The sequence below is a fragment of the Synchiropus splendidus genome, chromosome 16, assembly GCF_027744825.2.
Source record: "Synchiropus splendidus isolate RoL2022-P1 chromosome 16, RoL_Sspl_1.0, whole genome shotgun sequence".
NCBI classification, from domain to species: Eukaryota; Metazoa; Chordata; class Actinopteri; order Syngnathiformes; family Callionymidae; genus Synchiropus; species Synchiropus splendidus.
Genome location: NC_071349.1, coordinates 19,893,422 through 19,912,856, shown reverse-complemented (window position 1 = coordinate 19,912,856; position 19,435 = coordinate 19,893,422). Strand labels below are relative to the sequence as shown.

The 19,435-nt window shown below is 50.3% G+C and overlaps 2 protein-coding genes across 2 annotated transcripts; both read right to left on the bottom strand.

Annotated features, from left to right (window-relative positions):
- Positions 1-253: 253 nt before the first annotated feature.
- On the bottom strand, positions 254-7,382 carry mapre3a (microtubule-associated protein, RP/EB family, member 3a). Its single transcript, XM_053845136.1, has 7 exons — positions 7,255-7,382; positions 5,554-5,680; positions 4,481-4,626; positions 4,262-4,418; positions 2,503-2,642; positions 2,149-2,301; positions 254-1,208 (listed from the first exon to the last, which is right to left on the bottom strand). The coding sequence occupies exons 2-7, from the start codon at positions 5,672-5,674 to the stop codon at positions 1,140-1,142; spliced, it is 786 nt and encodes a 261-aa protein (XP_053701111.1). The 5' UTR covers positions 5,675-5,680; positions 7,255-7,382; the 3' UTR covers positions 254-1,139.
- Positions 7,383-8,105: 723 nt separating this feature from the next.
- dpysl5a (dihydropyrimidinase like 5a) lies at positions 8,106-17,695 on the bottom strand. Its single transcript, XM_053845666.1, has 13 exons — positions 17,549-17,695; positions 15,697-15,961; positions 12,487-12,645; positions 12,234-12,413; positions 12,105-12,173; positions 12,000-12,044; positions 11,863-11,938; positions 11,645-11,801; positions 11,440-11,581; positions 10,566-10,708; positions 10,281-10,488; positions 9,570-9,738; positions 8,106-9,052 (listed from the first exon to the last, which is right to left on the bottom strand). The coding sequence occupies exons 2-13, from the start codon at positions 15,955-15,957 to the stop codon at positions 8,967-8,969; spliced, it is 1,695 nt and encodes a 564-aa protein (XP_053701641.1). The 5' UTR covers positions 15,958-15,961; positions 17,549-17,695; the 3' UTR covers positions 8,106-8,966.
- Positions 17,696-19,435: the final 1,740 nt, after the last annotated feature.

Genomic DNA, 19,435 nt, shown 5'->3' with positions numbered 1-19,435 from the left:
CGACCACCCGCAAAATGTGGAAAGACTTCAATATCAATAACTAATAATTATATTACAAAAAAATGCACCTGTGGTCATGAAGTTGGATGACAGAAACAAACAAGAAAAAGTGAAAACAAAGCATAACATACCTTCCTGCTGGCATCACGGGGAGATGTGTGCGGGCGATGAAGAAGCTCTTCTCTGCAGAAGCCGAGTCTCCAGAGAGTGAAGGAGCTTGTTGACTCTAACATCAGACGACAAATAGACACAAAAGTACACAGGAGATTTCACAACTAATTATTTATTTAAAACTTGATCGATGGGCGTCTGCAGATGTTGCCACGGCGGATGAAGACACGTTCCAGAGCGACAGACATTTCGCCAAATCAAAAGGAGAGAACGGAGGGCTGTTGTCAGTGATCTAATTTCCCAGGCGCCGGGCTCCTCCACAGTAAAAGCAAAGTACTAAAACATGGCTATGATTACAAAGATCAGACTGAAACATTAGAGCTGCTACAGTAAAAACCAGTCTGCCGGCGGCTTCCCGCCTCTACAGCGTCACTTGCAGGCGACTGCGTGTCGTCCAGTCCACAGCAGGGCGCCGAGCCCAGGGTCGCGCAACTCTCTCCACACAAAACACATTTACAAAACCACTCATTCACAGTCAAAGTGTAACATTCTCATGCTCAGATACGTTGCAGCGTAAGTCTCTCCTTCCTCCGGTCGACATGCCGTGAATAACAAAGCGTCCTCAGTGGGACTCACTGAAAATCAAAACACACAGCCTCACTTTCACTGACTGTACAGTAGGTTTGCACAACGTTTGCTACAGCATGTTAATCCTCATGACAAATAAGTTAAATAAATAAGTGTGGAGCAGAAAAGTGGCCCTCCTTGACCTCAGTCTCCTGGTGGGTTTGGTCTGTGCTCTTGTCTAACAAAGGCATTTGAGCGACCGTGATGCGCTGCCTGGAGGCGTCGGCCTCAAACCTCCACACCAGCAACGCTTCAGTTCAGACCTCGGCTCATGCGGAAACAAACGTCTGATATGTCTCAAGTTGCAGTTTGAGTTGTCGGGAGGAGCTGAAAACAGAGGAGAGGAACAGACACGGAGGGAAACAAAACAAAGAGGAGGCGGGGGGTGGAACGAGGAGGCTTCAGTATTCGTCCTGGTCCAGGTGCGCCTGTTCGTCCAGGTCCTCGTCCTCGGGGGGCGCGAAGCCCTCCTGGAACACAGCAAGGAAGAGGACTTTAACCTGACGCCAGCTCACTTCACTCAAGGCACGGGACAGAAATGTGGCGCAGGCTGCCGGAGGACTGAGCCGAGCTCTGACTCCTTGTGAGGACCGATATCGTACGATTCCACACATTAAAATCGATAGTGACAAGCGGGTCTAGAAAGCACAGAGGAAGCAGACCCCCTCCACATGGCTCAAACATAGAGACGGAATATCGTGGAATTCAACGTCAAATTAAAACCGTGCACGCTGGTGAATGACAAGCCTGTGGTTCCAGGATGGAGAGAACCATCCAGAGGAAGAGAGAAACGCAGATGTTCGCTGCTCATCTCAGTCAACATTGGCTGTGGATTTCATTGCACTACGTTCGGAACAAGCGGACAGACAAATGCTAGCAAAAACATGAGCCACCGTAGAGCAAACACTCACTCAATTAAAGGCACATTTAAGTGATAACAGTATAATTGAACTGGCGATACAAAACGACGATGTCACCACTGTTTAGTCTTTAGTTTTTGTGATGAGGAGAGAAACAGGTGCAAGCTAGTTGAGGCAGCTGTGAAAGCTATTTCATGATTTATTTTTACGACGGGCAGAGATGGACCCCGACTCACTCTGCCAGTCACTGTGGCTCAAGCTGAGAGGAGCGGTTCAGCGGTCCAACTCATTCACTCGAACCCGAGTCCAAGCAGGTCCCAGGCAGGGCTCGCTGCCTTCAGAACACAAACATGACTTTCACCAAGGAAGGTGTGAAGTGATGGAAGATAATAATTCCATCTGTATTCTACTGTTCATGTGGCCCTTCTCCACTGCCACACTTTGACTCTGCCGGACCTGAGACCGCAGCTGCCTGCGAAGAGCTCGTCCCTGGCAGATGTGGATCTGCTGAAGCCAAACATGGCGTGTGGTGGTGCAGGGAAGCCGTTACCTCTGTGGCGTAGAGAATGTCAATTATCCTGCTGAGCACCGGGTTGTTTTCGCTCTCGTGCTCCTGGCAGATCAGCTCGATGTCCCGCAGCTTGCTGAAGTAGAAGTCTCTCTCCTTCTCCAGGCCGTCCACCGTCAACTTGATCTCCATCAGCTGTGGAGGGTGGAAGAGACCGTTCTGGGCTCAGGAATGAAAGAAAACCACACTGCAGTCTTCACTTCCTCATCTCATCTTCATGCCTCTCTGTTACTCAGGACGTCTCCTCCACGCACGACCTTGGTCCCTCTTCTCCTTCCATCCCTAACGTTCTCCATCCAACGACATCAAGACTCTCAGGTTCAACCATAGCGATACCTGTTGATTCAGCTCCATGATCTCAGCATCGCTGCCTCCATTCCTGGACAAGGATGGATTCTTCCTGATGGCTGGAGTGTGCTGGACCCGCTGCGGCGTCGGCATGTTCTTGGGGACGGTTGGAGACGTCCTCTGTGGTCCTGCAGGGGGCAGAAGCGAGCCAGTCACATCAGTCTTGGCTTTGACATTTTTTCTATACCAGGGGAGAGAGTCAGGTGTGTGGTGGGAAAATGACCCGGTTTCACCTCATGTGTCCCGAGACAGAGGCGGGCGATATGATGCCATGAAATCATGACAGTAGGAAGGTGTTGAGGAGCAACCAAGGTGAGGAGATGATCCCATGGATTGGCTGCCATTCTTTCCCTCCACTCTACTGTAGAGCTCCAGTGTGCGCTGATCCCTCCCTCAGTCAAAGCAGCGCTGCTGTGGTGCGCCGCGCTCCTCTTCCCACACACTCACAGCCAAGAAGCCGCTCACAACTTCCAGCTGTTTTTAAAGCTGATGCGCCTCTAACTGGACCACACACCTTCACCACAGAACCATGGAGGGAGGGAGCCGCCACCAGGCCAAAGACTGTCTGCAGCGCAGAGCTAACAGAGCTAACGGCTAACCTGACCTGTCTGACTTCCAAACTGTATTGATGCTCATGCACTGTCAACGTCTGCTCTGGGCTTTAAAAGGTGGCTCTGAACAACTAAACGCACCACAAAATACATGTGAAGAGAGGAAGAATCATTGTTGTTATGAAGCAAGTTCAGGCAGAGAAGCCAAGGATTTGTCTGGAAACTACAGTCACATCATGCAAAAGAGAAGTGATCCCATCCAAACAGTGATTTCAAGTCAGTCAACACATCAATGAAGCATGATATAGTTTGCCATATTGCCGCCTCTTTCTGGACACATGTGAAACAAAGACATCTTCTGCCATGTGTTTGTGCAAACAGCCTGGCAACAGAACAAGCCAGTGTCAGGAGCTGCAGTGTTTCACCAGTGAACAGGGAGTTTCTACAGGACTTGAAGCACCAGTGAGCTTTGGCCCAGGCTCCTGTGGTGCTGTGAACCACGGCTGCCGCGGCTGGAGAGAGGCTGAAAAACAGTGCGCTTCAGAACCAGCCGATCACAACACACACAGGTCTCGGGTCAGAGTGGTTCTGTAGCCTGGCAGCTGGAGGTGAAACCTGTCAGGCATCAGAGGAATTTGGCGACCGGAGAACTTTTGTTTCTGGGGTGACGTTAATTGACTGCAGTCCCTCAGCTGGAGTTGCCGAATTACTCACAATATGAAGCGGTTCTCGAGAAAGAGGATGATTTTGACCCACAGCCGACAACCTGTGAAGCTCTCAGACAGGAAGTGGCGGGGTGAGAGAGGCCTGGAGGTCTGTGCAGCGTTGACTGTTCTCCGGTCGACAGAGGCCTGTTTCACAGGAGCCGAATGTTGTGACTTTCCACCAGCCGTAACAACCGAATAGCAGGAACTTCCAGCTTCGCACCATGGTGAGGAACCAGGCGGCAGCATGTTTGCCATGAAGCTGACAGACGGATATGAGCGGGACCAAGCGTCATGATGAGCCCTCGCGCTGCATCGCAGCAGCCCCTCGGCACCTGAGGCCGAGCGGTGCCGCCAGATGCAGGACAGCCAGATGGAGGCCCTGCTGGGGGCGCTGGCGAGCCAGCCGCAAGCTCAGCACAAGGCGTGCAGCTTAGCCGGAAGCTTGTCCTTTACCTGGCTTTCTCTTGGGTTTGTAGGTAAAGAGTTCACCTGGGTTGGGGGGCGGGGCCACGTCCTGACCCTGCCTGGCCAGGATGGGGTCGTACTCCTTCCCGTCGTAGTTGGCGTCGAAAAACTTCTTGAACCACTGCACGAACTCAAAGTTGTCCTGGAACTTGCCTTTTACCAGCCGCTCCACAGGGATAATCTGGAGGAGAAGCTGGATCAGACTCGCTCACGCCGGCAGCAGGTGCCAACAAGCTCTCTGACCTTGTCCACGCTCATCCGCTTGAACGCCGCTTGAAGAACTTTGAAGTTGTGTATGTATTCGTGCTCCAGTTTGGCTTGGAATTTCACCTTCTTCAGGAGGATGCAGCCAGGAAACAACATGTCCATGAACTGGCAGTAGGCAGCGCCTGGAAGAGCACAGAGCACCGACACATACAAGAGTCACGCTCCAGACCCAGGGCGCAACACGGCCTGCGGCTCATGTTCTGAATCAGAAAAAGACTTCAATCATCCTGACGGAACTTTTGTTCGGACAACAAAAATACCAATATGACAAGCAGAATGCAAAATACTCTTTTCAACAGAAGGAAAGAGGAAAAGAAGGATATGCACATACAGACGGACATGGCAGCGGGCTACGTACAATGTGCAAAAAATAATTAAAAATAATAATAAATATCATAAAATTAATAAATAAAAAATAATAAACACTACTTTAGATCAAGGTTTCTGGGTTAGATGCTGAGAGCTAAAAACAACAAATGAAAGAATGTTTCCTTCACAAACATGACGACAGATATAGAAAATGAAACTGTTGATGTTTTCACAGACCAAAGCTCTAGTTTACCAACTCTTTTTGTCACGTTTAAACAATGCTTCACTGTGTGAATGAGGCCAGTCAGGCATTAGCTCCGCCCCCTTTTCTGAAAACCCCTTCTTCGCTTCAGTGGTTTTGGTGTTTTGTTTTCTGCTCCGAATTCATGCAATTTCAGTTGAACTCAATATCAATTTCCAGTTCCTTAATCACACAAATGTTTCAAAGGAAGTGGAAGACTGAATAGCAACGCATAAATAACCTGTCACACAGCAGCTGAACACAACCTTGTTTTTTTCCTGCTTCTAGACAAAGCAGGAATCGACTTCCACAGCAATGGAACATGAATCACGGCTGAGGAACGAAGCAAACCACCTGTGCTACGCTACGGTTGCTACTTGTCGCTAGCCACATTTATGCTATGGAGTTAACTAGGTCAACAAACTGCCTAAACGCTCAGCAAAAACACCTTTAAAATGTGGTTTAATATTTTGTGACATCCACGACGCCGCAGTCTCACCTGAGCACAGCTGTTCTATCTTGGTGTAGGTGAGATGGATGGAGTCGTTGACCCAGGCCAGCATGTCGTGCCGGCTCAGGTTGTCGATGGACACCGATGTGGCGTACACGTTTACCGCCATCTCTGTCTGGAAACCAGAGCACGAGTCAAATCAGGGGCACCAATCCATTCACTGGGCTTCAGTACAAGTAGCACGACGTGCGCTAAATGATGCTCCTCAGACAGTCGAACCTCAGGGATGGATTCTTCAGGATGTTTCACGACGGTGCGTGGAGAAAAGAAAGCGTAAAGCTGAACACAAGAGGGATATTGTGTGAGAAGATTTGTCGGCAGGCTGCTGCCTCGGTCTGTGGGCGCCTGGGAGCGCGGTGGCGAGATGATGATGATGATGATGCTGCTGCTGATGCTGAGCGTCACATGACTAACGCCTCTCACAGACCAAACAGAGGGCGGGCGAGGCTTCAGGTTCAAGCCTTTGCTTTCAGAGCGGCTCTCGCTGCGGACAATTCCCCTGATCTTATCTTTGAGCGGACTCAACTGAGTGATGGCATCAGACTTCGGACCCCACCAGGAGCTCTGCGATGTGCAGAGGTCGCGAGTCAGAGTCAATACCAACACCATGATCACTCACGTCACAATGGTCTGAGATCATCCGAGCCAGAAAAGATATGTTTCATGCTCTGGAGACACAGTTACGGGGGGCGGAGTCTATCGCAGAGGACACCCTGGACAGCTCTGCAGCAGCTCTGTCTGCTCACCTGGTGGGTGAATGGAAAGCTCCTGGACACTTGGAAATCCCAGCAGTTTGGTTCAGCCACCAGGCGTTACCAAGCTTTTCTTTCTTACTCAGGACTGAGTTGATCAGGCCACACTTTTCAAAATAAAACATGAGGAGAATGAAGATCATGAAGGCTGATGTAGGGGAGGCACTGGTTCTGTCAAATAAGGCTTTTATTGGGAATGTAGTTAACTATTTAACCAGGTTCAACAATACACTATTTCTCACTCATAAAGACTTTTAAGTCTCGTACCTTGTTCATCTCCACGACTGTAAATGGGTTGGACTCCCTCCGCAAAAGAGCCGTCAGAATGTTTTTAAGAACAAAGTGGCCTCACAGCGGGCTGAGATTATAATCCCGTGTAGATTAACAAGAGAGAGATGCGCATGTTTGACGGCAGCCTTGCACATCTGGCAGCCCACTTCACGTGCCCTGACCTTTTGCTGTATGTCTCCGGAATAAAGGGCCTTTGACAGAGAGTGTGGCACCTGCCTGCAGACGCGTAAAACACCGGGATATGAGTCTTATTTTGGGGGGGAAGCAAGTCGCTCGGAGGAGGGTGGATGCCCGATCTGTTGCCGGGAGTGTTGGGACGTGAGCCGCGGTGATGCAGGTCGGCGCTATCGATCTGGAAGTGGGTGTTGCTGCCCATTGTATCGGGGCAGCAGAAGCCACCGGGCCCGCGTTAGCGAGCCTCTTAATCCAGCGGGAGCCAAATCCGCCGCCGACACCGTCTGCGCTGCCGGGCTCCTGGCCTCGGACGGGAGAACAATACACGCGGCTTTGACGCCCCGCGAGCCTCCGCAGCCCCGCGAGCCGCCGCAGGCCTCCTCGCGCTGCCCTCCCACCGCGCGCACGCGAAGACGCCGTTCCACCCGCCGACCCGGGTGGTCGCGGGTGCCAGAGGCGGCCCGGTACTCACTGGTCTGCTGCGCGTGATGCTGCGGAGCCGGCGGTTCTCCCTGCGTCAGGTCCCGGTGCCGTCGTCGGTGGCGCGGTGCTCGGTCACGGGCCGCCCTGTCTGGGGCTGCAACAATCCTGCGCGCAGTGCGCATGCGCCCGCCAGCATGCTGTTCCGGGGCCGTTGGAAATGGGACTTGGGCACAAAACGGTAGCGATATCAGGGTTCGGTGTCAACCGCGGCTGCTCGGGGTGAAATGCGGGGGACGGCCTGCACCCCTTGCTGACTATTCAGGGTCATCAGTTAACTTTTTATATTTCTAAATTGACGGGGAAAACGACCAAATTGCAGGTGGAAACGGCGCAGTTGGTTACTGTGTGAGGGCGGATTCTAACCCACAACCCTGTGGATGTGAGGCTCCCTACTTCTTCATCTGTTCTCTGCTCAGATCCAGTGGTGATGCGCGCGCTGCCTCGGTCACGCGGTGGAGTTTCTTTTTCCTCACTCGTCGCCCGGCTTTCCTCTACATTTCACTCATTTAATGTTGAACCACAATGTGAGGGCGACACGAGAGTGGACAGAAGGAGGGAGGGATCAAGAGCACTCGGTTGAAAAGACACGAGGCTTTCGAAAAACAACAGTTAACATGTGACATTTTCTCAACACGAACGAACTGAATATGAGATAGATGAAAAGGAAGAGATTTAATGACAAGATAATGTGTATTATACTCGGAAGGTTAGAGATGTACAGCTGGAGGAACAGAAAACAGGGTTTTAAATCAGTGGCATTTTCACTGCCGTGTACTGATTTGCTGATGGTGTGATCCGCTGCGGTTCTTCTTCCATGCTGGGAGCATGTAACCCTCCTCACACGCTGAAAGTTAAAGCCAGGAGTCAAAAGGGGAATTCAGTGTGTTTTATTTGCACTTAGATCATGTGACGGTAGACGGTTGTTCAGCACCAGAGTCGATGACAGAAACAACAGGAATGTGAGTTGGTATGAACTTTATCAAAACAGAAGAAGGCAGGCTGTGCAGTCCTGGATTCAGAAAACATTCTCAGCAGTGTCAGAACAAACGGATCATGAAGAAGGGCAGATGCTACAGCGAAGAACAACCAGGAGGCACTCCTGCGTTGTTACAGTCTAGAGTTGTTACAGCAGTGGGACGGGGTGGCAGCACCAGGAGGGACATCATTTTACATTTTCACCATACACTGAGCTATAAAACACGTGAATTATCAAAAGTTCACAGAGGTAAAGAACCTCGTGTGCGTTGTTAGACATGGCAGAGTAAAAGGCGTGAGAGTCACATTACCAGTGCGGTCGGTCGTAAACATGAAGCTCAAAACTACCAACACAAATACAAAATAAGTTAATAAAAACATACATACAACATTATTAAGAGGTTAAATGCAATGATATTGGTGACGAATGGCCTCATGTCCGGCTTCCTGTTACCACGACTGGCAGGAGGAAGACTTTGGTGATGCTAAATCCCTGGAGCAGCATCCAACAGAACATGATGCAAGTGCAAAGTCTCACAGTGAGGGAACACAATCCTAATGAAAACCTGCGCCTAAGTCTACGGGAACACATTCCTCCCCCAGCAGCGTCTGAGGCGGCTGCTTTGATGTGCTGCCGCGGTACCTGCCTCCTCCAACAGCAAGTCGCTACCTCACGCCTCCTTCCTCCTGAAGACCGTCCGCTGAAGCCTCCGTCCGGCGCCGCAGTTACCAGATGCCGCTCGATCTGCCCCCTGGTGGAGCCAGGATCCTGGCCGAGGATCTCTTTGGAACGTTGTCATCAATCTGAGCCCCTGCAGGCAAAAACATGACACTCACTGTTGATCTGAGAATCAACTAGACGCTGCTGTTTCTGAATAAACAGCTTGTGAGTGCACCGTGCGAAAGTGAGCCGAATTTCATGTGTCTACAGTCTACGGTTTGGCCAGGACGGTGATTTGAAAATGAGTCACTTTGCCGTGATTTTTGCGCAGCAGCCACAGGGCTCCAATGCATTTTGAATGGAGGCCGGTCGCTGTTTGTCGCGCTTCCGCGACTCTCACGCAAATTCGGAAAGTGCTACAGTCATTCTGAGCACACGAGAGGAGAGAGGACAAGCGTGACTACAACACTGGAGATTTTCATGTTTCTGCGCCCCAGCGTTTGGCCACAATCGCCGTTGAAGTAGAGGCAAATTTCTGAAATTCATTCACTTTCAATGTGAAAAATTGGTCACGAAACCTGGAATATCTCGGGAATTCTGGCGCCTAGGTCTAAGAAAAGTACCCTTGTGCATTCACGCCAACCTCAGAGTGCAGGCTTGTTTCTCACCCGACAGACTGAAGCTGGACTCTTGAAGGTCCCGGACGCCTCCGTGCCGGGTGGTGGGACGAGTCGGAGTGTCCAGATCCGGGGGCGACGCGTCCCTCTTGCCGGCGTTGGCCAGGGCCACAACATCGCCCGTGTACGGCTCCCTCTCCACAGGCTTCACGGCCTCGTGCTGCGCGACAGTGACACGACAGGGATCAGGAGCCTCCAGTTCACCATCCACAGACATTGTTGGCTCGGAGCTTTGAGCCTGATGCAGCGGCTACAATCGAGGCTCAGTCGAGCCCCGACACTAAAGACTCAGATTCAAAAGACTCTTGTCTTAAGCAAGAATTTAGTTTTTCACTAAACTCTACTGTCTTTTTCTGTCTATAACAGACAGCAAGTCTATCATGAGGTAAATAATAGGATGTTGACATCTTGTCTTCAGGTTTGGCAAGTTGCTTCACTCCAGTGTTAGTCATTGCTCTTATTCAAGCATTTGGAGGAACAGCTATATTTATTTCACCTATTGTGGAGTGGTTCACCCGCACCAGCTTCAGAAAAGATGCTTAAAAGCCTATTTCACACTTATTTTTGTTCTGTCAAAAGTGACATTTTCTGACTGATTCTATGGCGCTGGAACGTCTCATTTCTAGATATACTGATATAATGACCTCGCTGCATCAACAGATCATTCCTCTTGCTGTATCTGGGTTTTCAGACGCAGCGCACCTTTTGTCTCTGCACCATCTTCTTGTACAGATAGTCAGGGAAGGTCCTTAACGGGCAGAACTTGCCGGAGCCCTCGGCGCAGGTAAACATGCCGCTCTCGTAGACCAGACGTCCACGGCTGATGGTGACCAGGGGCACGCCGTGGCAGCGCAGGCCCTCGTACAGGTTCACGTCTCCGCCCTGGAACTGGCTGGCCACCGAGATGGTCCTGCAGCCAGAGAGAGAGAGAGGGACGGGAGCAGTGAGACGGCCAGACGGAGGCTGAGGGAGGAGCCGGCTTCCTACTTGGATCCCTCCGGGTCCCACACCACCACGTCCGCGTCTGCTCCGGGGATGATCCGGCCTTTCCTCGGGTACAGGTTGTAGATTTTGGCGGCGTTGGCGCTGGTGATGGCCACGAACCGATTCTCGTCCAACTTTCCTCCGATCTGTCAAGTGACGTGTTCAAAAGGCCGTCAGTTGCTCTTCCATCAAGACACTCGGCATTCTTCTTCTTCTTTTCAAATATTTAAATTATTCCTAGTAAAAAAACGTAGTAACACGAATCATCATATTCAATTCTGCAACATTTTTTTTTTGCATTTTCTTTCCACTTTTTAATTTATCTTCAAATATTTTTCCTACATAATTTTTTTACATTTTCATTCATTTGTTAAACTTCATTTTCCTTTGATTTCTTTATTTATTATTTTTGAATTTCTGTCAATTAACTTGAATTAACTTAAATATTATGTTAGGAATATTTTAATTTAGCTAAATATATCCATTTGTGTTTTATGCTACATTTAACTGTTATGATTTTATTTTCAATTTATAGTTATAATTATATTTATTTTAATGCTTCATATCTTCATACAGTTTAAAGTAATTGTTTTACTGCTGTTTTTCCTACAGTTTATTCCTTCCAGTCTATTTATTTTTCATTTATACAGTTTTCTGATCCTTGAATTTCACTTCAGAAACTATAAATATAAGTATTTAATAATTGATCACTTCATAATGATTGAAGTGAATCTCTAATAAAACCAAGAATCAGACCATGAAGCACTGAGGCGACTGCTATTCTGCCTCTTTGTTTCCATGAGCAAGCTGCCAAACAGGAGCGTCTATTCTTGGCACTTCTCCGGCAGCGGCGCAGCAACAAAGAGGCTTCACATACCACTCCTTTCTCCCAGATGACGCTCATGCGGTCCTGGATGCCTGGGACCCCGTGGGGGATCTTGGTGAAGTCATCCCTGCCCATGCTCTTCTGTTTGATGGTGAAAGGCCGGTGGTCCGAGGCCAGAACGTTGAGCGTGTCGCTGCGGGTCGAGAGCTCGTCTTAACACCTTCATGTCAAAGGAAGGAGCCGCGGGTGTCTTCACCTTCCCAGCAGGTCCAGCAGATAGTTGGGAGTGTTGGGGTCCAGGCGCAGGGGGGGCACGGTCACGTGGGCGGCGGCCTGGGCCCAGTCCTGCTGGTAGTACTGCAGGCCGCTGAGGAAGGCGTGCGCCGTGGTGGTTTCCCCGTGGAGCACTTTACCTGAGGAAGGTTTGAGGAGCATGAGACGGGGAGGATGGCGCCTCCTTCGCGGAGCACCTACCCTGCGTCTTGGCGGCGGCCAGCACGTCTCCTGCAGCCACGCTGGACACGTTGACCAGATAAATGGGGCAGTGGGCCTGGAATCAAGAGCAGAGTGAGCATGTGAGGAGCCGCGGGGCTGGAGGTGGCGCCGCTCACTCTGTTGGCGATGGTGACGGCCCGGTGGGTGGCCTCGGCCTCCAGCTGCAGACGGACAACAGGGTTAGAGCTGGAACAAGAGCCGGGAGCCGCATCATCTCAAACCTCCTCCGGCCTGCTGATCTCGATCCCCTCCGGCCCCGTGATGCCCAGCTCCAGCACTTCCTTCGCGCCCTGTAAACCAGCAGAGGAGGGGGTCAGCATCCGGCGGAGCTCAGAACAGCGGCTCCTGACCTCGGCCACCAGCTCGCCGTTCTCAGCGTGGACCCTGGCGACGGCGCCGATGTCCTTGCAGTGCTGCAGCAGCTGGAAGAGCTGGCCGTCCCGCAGCATGTAGCAGTCCCTGTAGGCCATGCTCATCTGGAAGGAGTTGACCCCTCTCTCCCTCACCAGCTGCTCCATCTCAGCCAGCACCTGCGGGAGCACAGCTCTTCAGCACCGCGGAGGCCTGGCGGGGTCGGGCCCCAGCAGGTACGGTGGCCCTCACCCTGGGTCCGGCCCCCGTGACCCAAACGTGGAGGGCGTAGTCGCAGCAGGCCTTGGGATCCGCCTGGCGCCGGCAGCGCTCGTAGGCTTCCAGCAGCGACTCGCTCTTCTCCGGCAGCACGTGGCCGATCACCATGGTGGTGCCGCCGGCCAGAGCAGCCTGCCAGGAGATCACAGAGCCGCAGATCAAGGTCCACTCACATTCACATCTGCTCACCACGACAGCAGGAGTCAAGGCAGCTCTTTAACATCCAGCCACTTCAGACACGCGACAGAGCAGCGTCTCCCATCAGTGTTGACTGGGGAGGCTCCCACCACCGACGCCCACCACAGGGCCATGAATTGGTGTTTCCAAAGGACCAGACCTTCTGCCTCCATGATGTGGAAACTAGTTGTGGGACTTCAACGTGTTAGTAACTAATTAATGGTGATTTTATCGCGTTTAATCGTTTTCATTTAATTGAATGTAACAGTGTGCTCTCCAGACCACAGGGAGCCTTTGTCAGTGCAGCAGTTCCTGCTCCACTGATGCCACTGATGCAGCAGACACGTGGCAGCTAGGATGAGAACAACAACAACAAACATGGAGGAATTGTTGTGGTGAAAAACCTCCCTGAACCAAAGCCAACAGCTGCTTTTGTTTGCTTTGGTTCAGGGAGGTTTTTCACCACACAATGACCAGGGTTTCCACCACTCTGGATGGACTTGACATTCTTATCACATTGAAGTTCTGATACAAATGTTTCCAAGACATGAAAAGAGCTTGAGTTGAACTCAGGTGATAGAAAGACTTGACTATAGTCACCATGGTGGTTTATTGTGCTGTTGTCAAACTGATGCAGAATCAACAATATTCTGTTGTTTAAATGTCTGTGTGGCTCCATCATTGGATTCAGTAATGTACCACATTCATTCACAGTGAAAAATGTGGCTTCTTGTGGCTAATATTCTGACACCATTGAACTGTGATTAATAGAGATTAATTCATCTAATTAATTCTCTAATGAATTAGATTTTTTTTTCATCGAATCCCACCAACATTAAATCATTTTAATTCAGTGTCCACAGATGTTTCAGTTTCAGGTGGCTGACTCCAAAACGGCGACGGATCCGTCTCCACGTAGACAACAGCTGAGAAACGCTGCTCCTCCAGTTCGGTGAAATGAATGATATAATATGATATAATATATAATATGATATAATATCAGCTTCACTGTCTTCCACACTGAAACCAAGGGTCAAGTGTTCCCCAAAACCGCCACATCTGTCAGGCGACCCCAGAGACTGGGAGCGGTGGTGGGAGGGGCCCTGGAGCCGAGCACCATTGTCTCCACACACAATGGGCTGTGTCTGAAAGGCTTCTCTTTCTTCGCAGCCATGGTTGCCGCCGCTGCCTGGTATCCATGGCAACGCCTGCCGATCGGCATTAGCCGGGATGCGAGTCGGCTGCAGGGCGAGAGGGGAGTGGGGCGGGGTGTGAAGCACCGGCCCGTCATCATCGTCGTCGTCATCACATGAGTCACCATGTGGGGAGTCTGATCTCATCCAGCAGCCTCCACACAGCACAGAGCCACGTCCACTCTGTGATCTGAACAGGCTTCTAAGCAGAGGAATGAGGGGAGACGCTCTTTCAATCTCCTGTCCTCCTGAGAAGAGGCTGCAGACACCAGGTCATGGAGAGCCATCCACTCACACTCCAGTTCACTGAGGTTACACAGAAGAAGCTTCACGAGACTCTGACCACCAACATGACCATGATATCAAAACATCATGGCAATCTGCTGAAAAACCACCGACCATGATGGACACAGAGAGGAGCCTCCAAAGAGACGACCGCTTCAGCGAGAGCATCTGTCTGGCGTCCAGAGGCTTTGGCCAGTCTGAGCGCTTCCTCTCAGGCGCCGGGGAGCCGCGGGGAGGCGCCGGGGAGCCGCGGGGGCAAGGCCCGACTCGGACTCACAGCAGGTGAGCGACCGCAAGCCTCGGGTGAAGCCACGTCTCCAGTTAAGGAAAGGACAAGGTCCTAGATATCACACTTTCAGACCTAATGGTGCTGATTCAGCACATTTTCAAGGCAACAAAGAGTGTTGACATCCAGCTGCTTTATGAAACTGAACTGTCACACTTCACCTGAAAAAGCAACTCTTAACAGAGCAACGTAAGAATGGCTGTTACTTCAGTGACATCTAGTGGTTCAGATGAGCTTGATCACACACTTCCTCCAGACCAGGCCGGGACAACCGCGGCTCTCTCCCCAGTTTCATGTGGCTCTTCACCAAATGAGCCGCCAACCTGGCTGCAGTATTGGTCAAGTTGCTGTTGAGATGATGGTTTATACAGGAAACAAGATGGAAAAATAAGAGCTACACTGGCGAAATGTCAACATTGTTTAAAGACTTTGACTTGAAACATTATAATAATAACCTCGCCGCATGTGCTCCAAGCCGGGGGGGCGGGGCTTGGAGCAGGTTCAGTGGCGATGTGAGTGGTGGTCCTCAGACCTGGAGCCTCATCAGATCCACCATCAACACCACTGACATGACTCAGTTCCACGTTTGACTCTGTCCTTCCCTAAACTAGAGGTCTGGCATGTGTTTCACCTGTGACTCACTGTTGATGGTGGTGAAGTCTGTGAAGATGAGAGGCTCCAGTCTGCAGCGTGGCTCACACACACACACACACACAGACCGGGGCCACGTTATTGGTGGCAGGAGCCACGTCCAAACATAGAGGAGTCAAGTCAAAGGCGCCCACATGTCTATCTACGCTGCTTGATATTTCCAGGAGGATCAGGGTGAAATGGTGCTAAGTCAGGTGAGCAACTGCTCAGGTGAAGCCTCACAGCCTGACATGTTTGAAGCATGTGGCTCTGTTCAGCAACACAGTCAAACAACGTGGCTCTCAGCCTCGGCCTGGTGGGTCAGGGTCTGAACGGCTACTTTTGACTGCAACAGGGCCACAATTCCAGCTTCAACAGCAGTAAGAACAGCTCATACAGTCAGTGTACAGCCTGTCGTCGCCTACAGACGCAGACTTCCCTCATGATTGAGACTCCATCATGGAGAACTCAACAGCAGAAACATGAGCTTCAGTCGTGTAACAGCTGAAAACATCTTCAAAACGTGGGTGATTGACCTGACAGGCAATAAATGTGGGTGTCATGACTGCGCATCACGAGGAATGTGACGGCGGGATGATGCTGATGTCTCACCTTGGTGCCGCTGTAGTAGTCGTCGGCGGTGGTGGCGTTCATGAAGGTCTCCTCCAGGTGGACGCTGGTGTCGATGCCGCCCGGCATCACCAGTTTCCCGGAGGCATCGATTACTTTGGCCCCGCCCGGGATCATCAGCTCCTTCCCCACCTGCTGGATGATGCCGTTCTCGATGTAAACGTCGGCCTCCTGCGTGCAGTCGTCGTTCACCACCTTGCCACCCTTGATCAGGATGCGCACCATTGCTGAGCTGGAAGACATGGCTCTGGAAGAGCAGCAGAGAGGAAGCCCCTCGGTGAGTGATGCCACTCTGCAGCGCCGTGTGACATCAGCTGAGGCGAGAGGCCGGCGCCTGTCACCGCCTCAGAGCTGACGTCTACCCCCGGACCAGTTTCACGGACAACGCCAACGACGTGACTCAGCATCGTACAAAGGAGGGTTTATTGAGTGCAGCCTCGTTCAAAACGTCAACAACTCACAGCTGACACGGCTCATTTGAAAAAGGGCTCTCAATAAAAAACTCCTTCCAAATGTTTATTCAGAAAACTTCAGTCCTGAATCTATATACCACCAAAATGAGTACCATAAAAAGTCCATACCATAAAAGTCACAGAAGAAAACTACACAACATATTTAGAAGACATTTGGACTGAATACTGGAGAAACCAGTAGGAGGAGCCATATTTTGTCTGGACCTTTACAACCCACTGACCGGCCTCTGGTGCTAGTCGAGCTCAGGGGGGCAGGGAGGGACAGAGAGCTGCGCAGGGGCCTCCGGGGGCCCTTCGCCTGGAAAACTTGACTCATCGCCAGGCAACACCATTTGTGGTCTTCATATTCAATTCTCGCCATTTAGTTTGTCTGTCCACAACTATTACAACCATCACATTCCATTCTTAAATTTTAACATTGTAAATAAATGGAATTTGAGATGCTGAGCTATTCCACTCGATTTACACAGAGAATCTTCACCTAAAATCAAATGATACATACAAGTGTACGAATCATGTCAGGCCATGGCCTAACTGCTCTGGTCTCTGCCCTTGTTTCTGGATATTCTAGCAACAAAACAGAAGTTTCATTCAGGACAGTTTTCCTTCTGTGTTGGGCTTGACGGGCCACCAAACAGTCCCAGTACATGATGTGGTGTTTCCACCACCGTTTTCCCAGACTTTGAGCGCGCGCCTTGGCATGAATAATGGATGGTGAGGGGGGGCAACTTTACTGTGACCTAATGGGTCACAGACCCGCGCCGCAGCTCAAGCGATGCCACGCGTGTCCGCCGGTTCTCACCATCGCCTCCTCCACCGGGAGCGAGGTTCCAGTGATGCTGTGAGAGCCACACGCGAGGTGAGGCGCGCGTGCGCGCGCGTGCACGCGCAAGGGTGCGGCAACTTGACTGCAAGACTCTCTCCAGGTCTTGAACTGAGACGGTGCTCGGACACACATCAGCCGCCGCTCCGATTCAAGCAGCTCGGACGTAACAGACGGACTACAATAAAGGTGAACAATGAATAGCAGGAAGACGCCACCGCAGCGACGCACTGTATGAGGCGGGGGAAGTGTCCAATCGGGGCTCCTTATTTTGGCTCAATATCCAGCAGGTTTCACCGAGACTCAGTCACTGACTGACTCGCGCGACCTGACACAAAGAGCCCGGCGGGTCTCCATCATCCTGCGAGACCTGCAGAGGCGGGTCCCGCTGCCCCACAAGCAGCCCCGCGTGACTGAGGCTGCACAGCACCGAGACGCCGCCCGAGAGGCGGAGGAACAAAGTGGCCGGCAGCGGACTCGGCGCCCCGGGCACAGCCGCCTCAGTCTGCGCCCGAACACGGCCACACGGCCCACTGACCTCCTGTGGCTGCAGCTCCTCTCGACCGTCCGCTGACTTTCCGACAGAAACGCGAGTATCAGACGGCACCTGCCAACGACGTACACGCACAGCAGATGGACGCCTTCCTGGCCGGTGCGGCGTCACTACACCGCCCGAGATGGTTTCCGGACCCGACCTTTCACAATAAAAAAGGACCACGCGCTGAGACGGACACTGTCGCTGGAAGAAGTCGTATGCGAAACGAGTTGCTCTCGTCATAGCTCACGTTGCCGACATGTTTCTGATATATAACTATTTTAATGATTTTAAACTATAAATAAATAAATAAATACATCAGACGTGTTCATATCAGTGTTTTTTATTCGCCTTTGACTGTGTGTACTTTGTCAAGATGCTAGTGATGTCCTTTTTCATTGTTCTATCTTCAGCGGCGCAATTATTTGAACAAAATTTAGAGCTGAAATTGCTACATTTGTAAACAGTGAAGAGCCGCTTGCGAGACCCGTCCACTCACTCTAAACGGAGTGCGGATTAAGACTTTTATTCTTTAAAGCCCACACAATTTCCTGTCTGGCTTTGCGTGCTCAGAGGCAACTTGACAGCGCGCAGCATCCAGGCCTCAACCAGATGCGACGGTCCAATCAGGAGAGCCGGTGAAGGCTTGGTCGTCCTGGCAACCAATTAACGTGTGGTCAGGGCGTGTCCTGTCCACGTTACGAAGATCTACTTTTAGCTCATTTGAAAAAAATTCCAGCGCAATATCTATAAATACACGCGCTTTGAGACGCTTAGTCCGAAATAAATAAATAAATAAAAAATAACCGGCTCCAAATAAATAAAACACATATTAAATATTAAATAAATAAATAAAATGCAACATAACATTTTATATATATATATATATATATATATATATATATATATATATATATATATATATATATATATATATCGTATAAAAGAGACACAGGGGGTTCACAAAACAAATACATTTATTCAAGTGTTCTCCAGCACAAGTACATACGGAGCCTTTATCTTCTCTCATGACACTAAACATAAGTCGGTGGGGGGTTGTGATGGGCGGAGGGGCTCAGAGTGGAGAAAGACTGCTACATTTGCTGTACGAACTGACAAATAAAACAGTTATGACTAGTTACAAACAGCAGAGATATTGACCTGCCTTTGACCAGTGAAACAAAATGCAGTAAAAAAAAATAAAAAATACATTAAAATACCGGAATCGGTTCCAAAGAGTTGGAAATGGAGAATATCACCGCGTGGAATGTAGGAATAAGAAGCGTTGAAGCATATCATATGCTACAGTACAAGTTATTACCTTTATTTTCTCACGATTTTCCCACAGATAAGCACCAACTACAGCAATCTCTACTCTAAAACAATATAGCAAACGTATCATCGTTTCACCTCATTTTTTTTCAAGTACAAAGTTAAAATGTGTTTTTAATATAATGATTTGAGCAGAATATTTCCCGTTACTACGAGGAACTGAAAAACAGACGACTGTATCCCTCTATCAATCAAATATATATATATGTATGTATATATATAGTCACTTTAATTGGAAATATTTAGCACCATTGGAAATGAACACGAACGATTCCTCTTGTGATGTAAAGGGAAATGACGTCGCCTAGTGGAGGGCTGTGCAGTTACGTTAAAGGGCCAATAGAGTGCGCTGTTTTTGTTGCCATACACGCATACGCAGGCCGAGTCTGCAGGTCCAATTACTACCTCTGGTTTGGTCGCAGAGGGGCACAGTTTTGGTTGCTCTGTCAAACACATACACTTGTCTTTGTGGGGACCTCTCATTGCCATGACCCTTTCCCCAGCCAACCTTCACCAGGACCCAGTTATCTTGGAGTTTTCCTCCTGAAATGGAGGGTT

Bases quoted from the DNA above. Each gene is read 5' to 3' on its own strand.
- mapre3a (XM_053845136.1), bottom strand. From the start codon at position 5,674: ATGGCGGTAAACGTGTACGCCACATCGGTGTCCATCGACAACCTGAGC. The intron at 2,643-4,261 runs GTGAACTCTTTA...TGCCCCCTGCAG, and splicing joins GGCCCCGCCCCCCAACCCAG to GACCACAGAGGACGTCTCCA. The intron at 2,302-2,502 runs GTATCGCTATGG...CACCCTCCACAG, and splicing joins TCATGGAGCTGAATCAACAG to CTGATGGAGATCAAGTTGAC.
- dpysl5a (XM_053845666.1), bottom strand. From the start codon at position 15,957: ATGTCTTCCAGCTCAGCAATGGTGCGCATCCTGATCAAGGGTGGCAAG. The intron at 12,414-12,486 runs GTGAGGGCCACC...GTGCTCCCGCAG, and splicing joins TCACGGGGGCCGGACCCAGG to GTGCTGGCTGAGATGGAGCA. The intron at 10,489-10,565 runs GTAGGAAGCCGG...CTCTGGCTGCAG, and splicing joins TGGGACCCGGAGGGATCCAA to GACCATCTCGGTGGCCAGCC.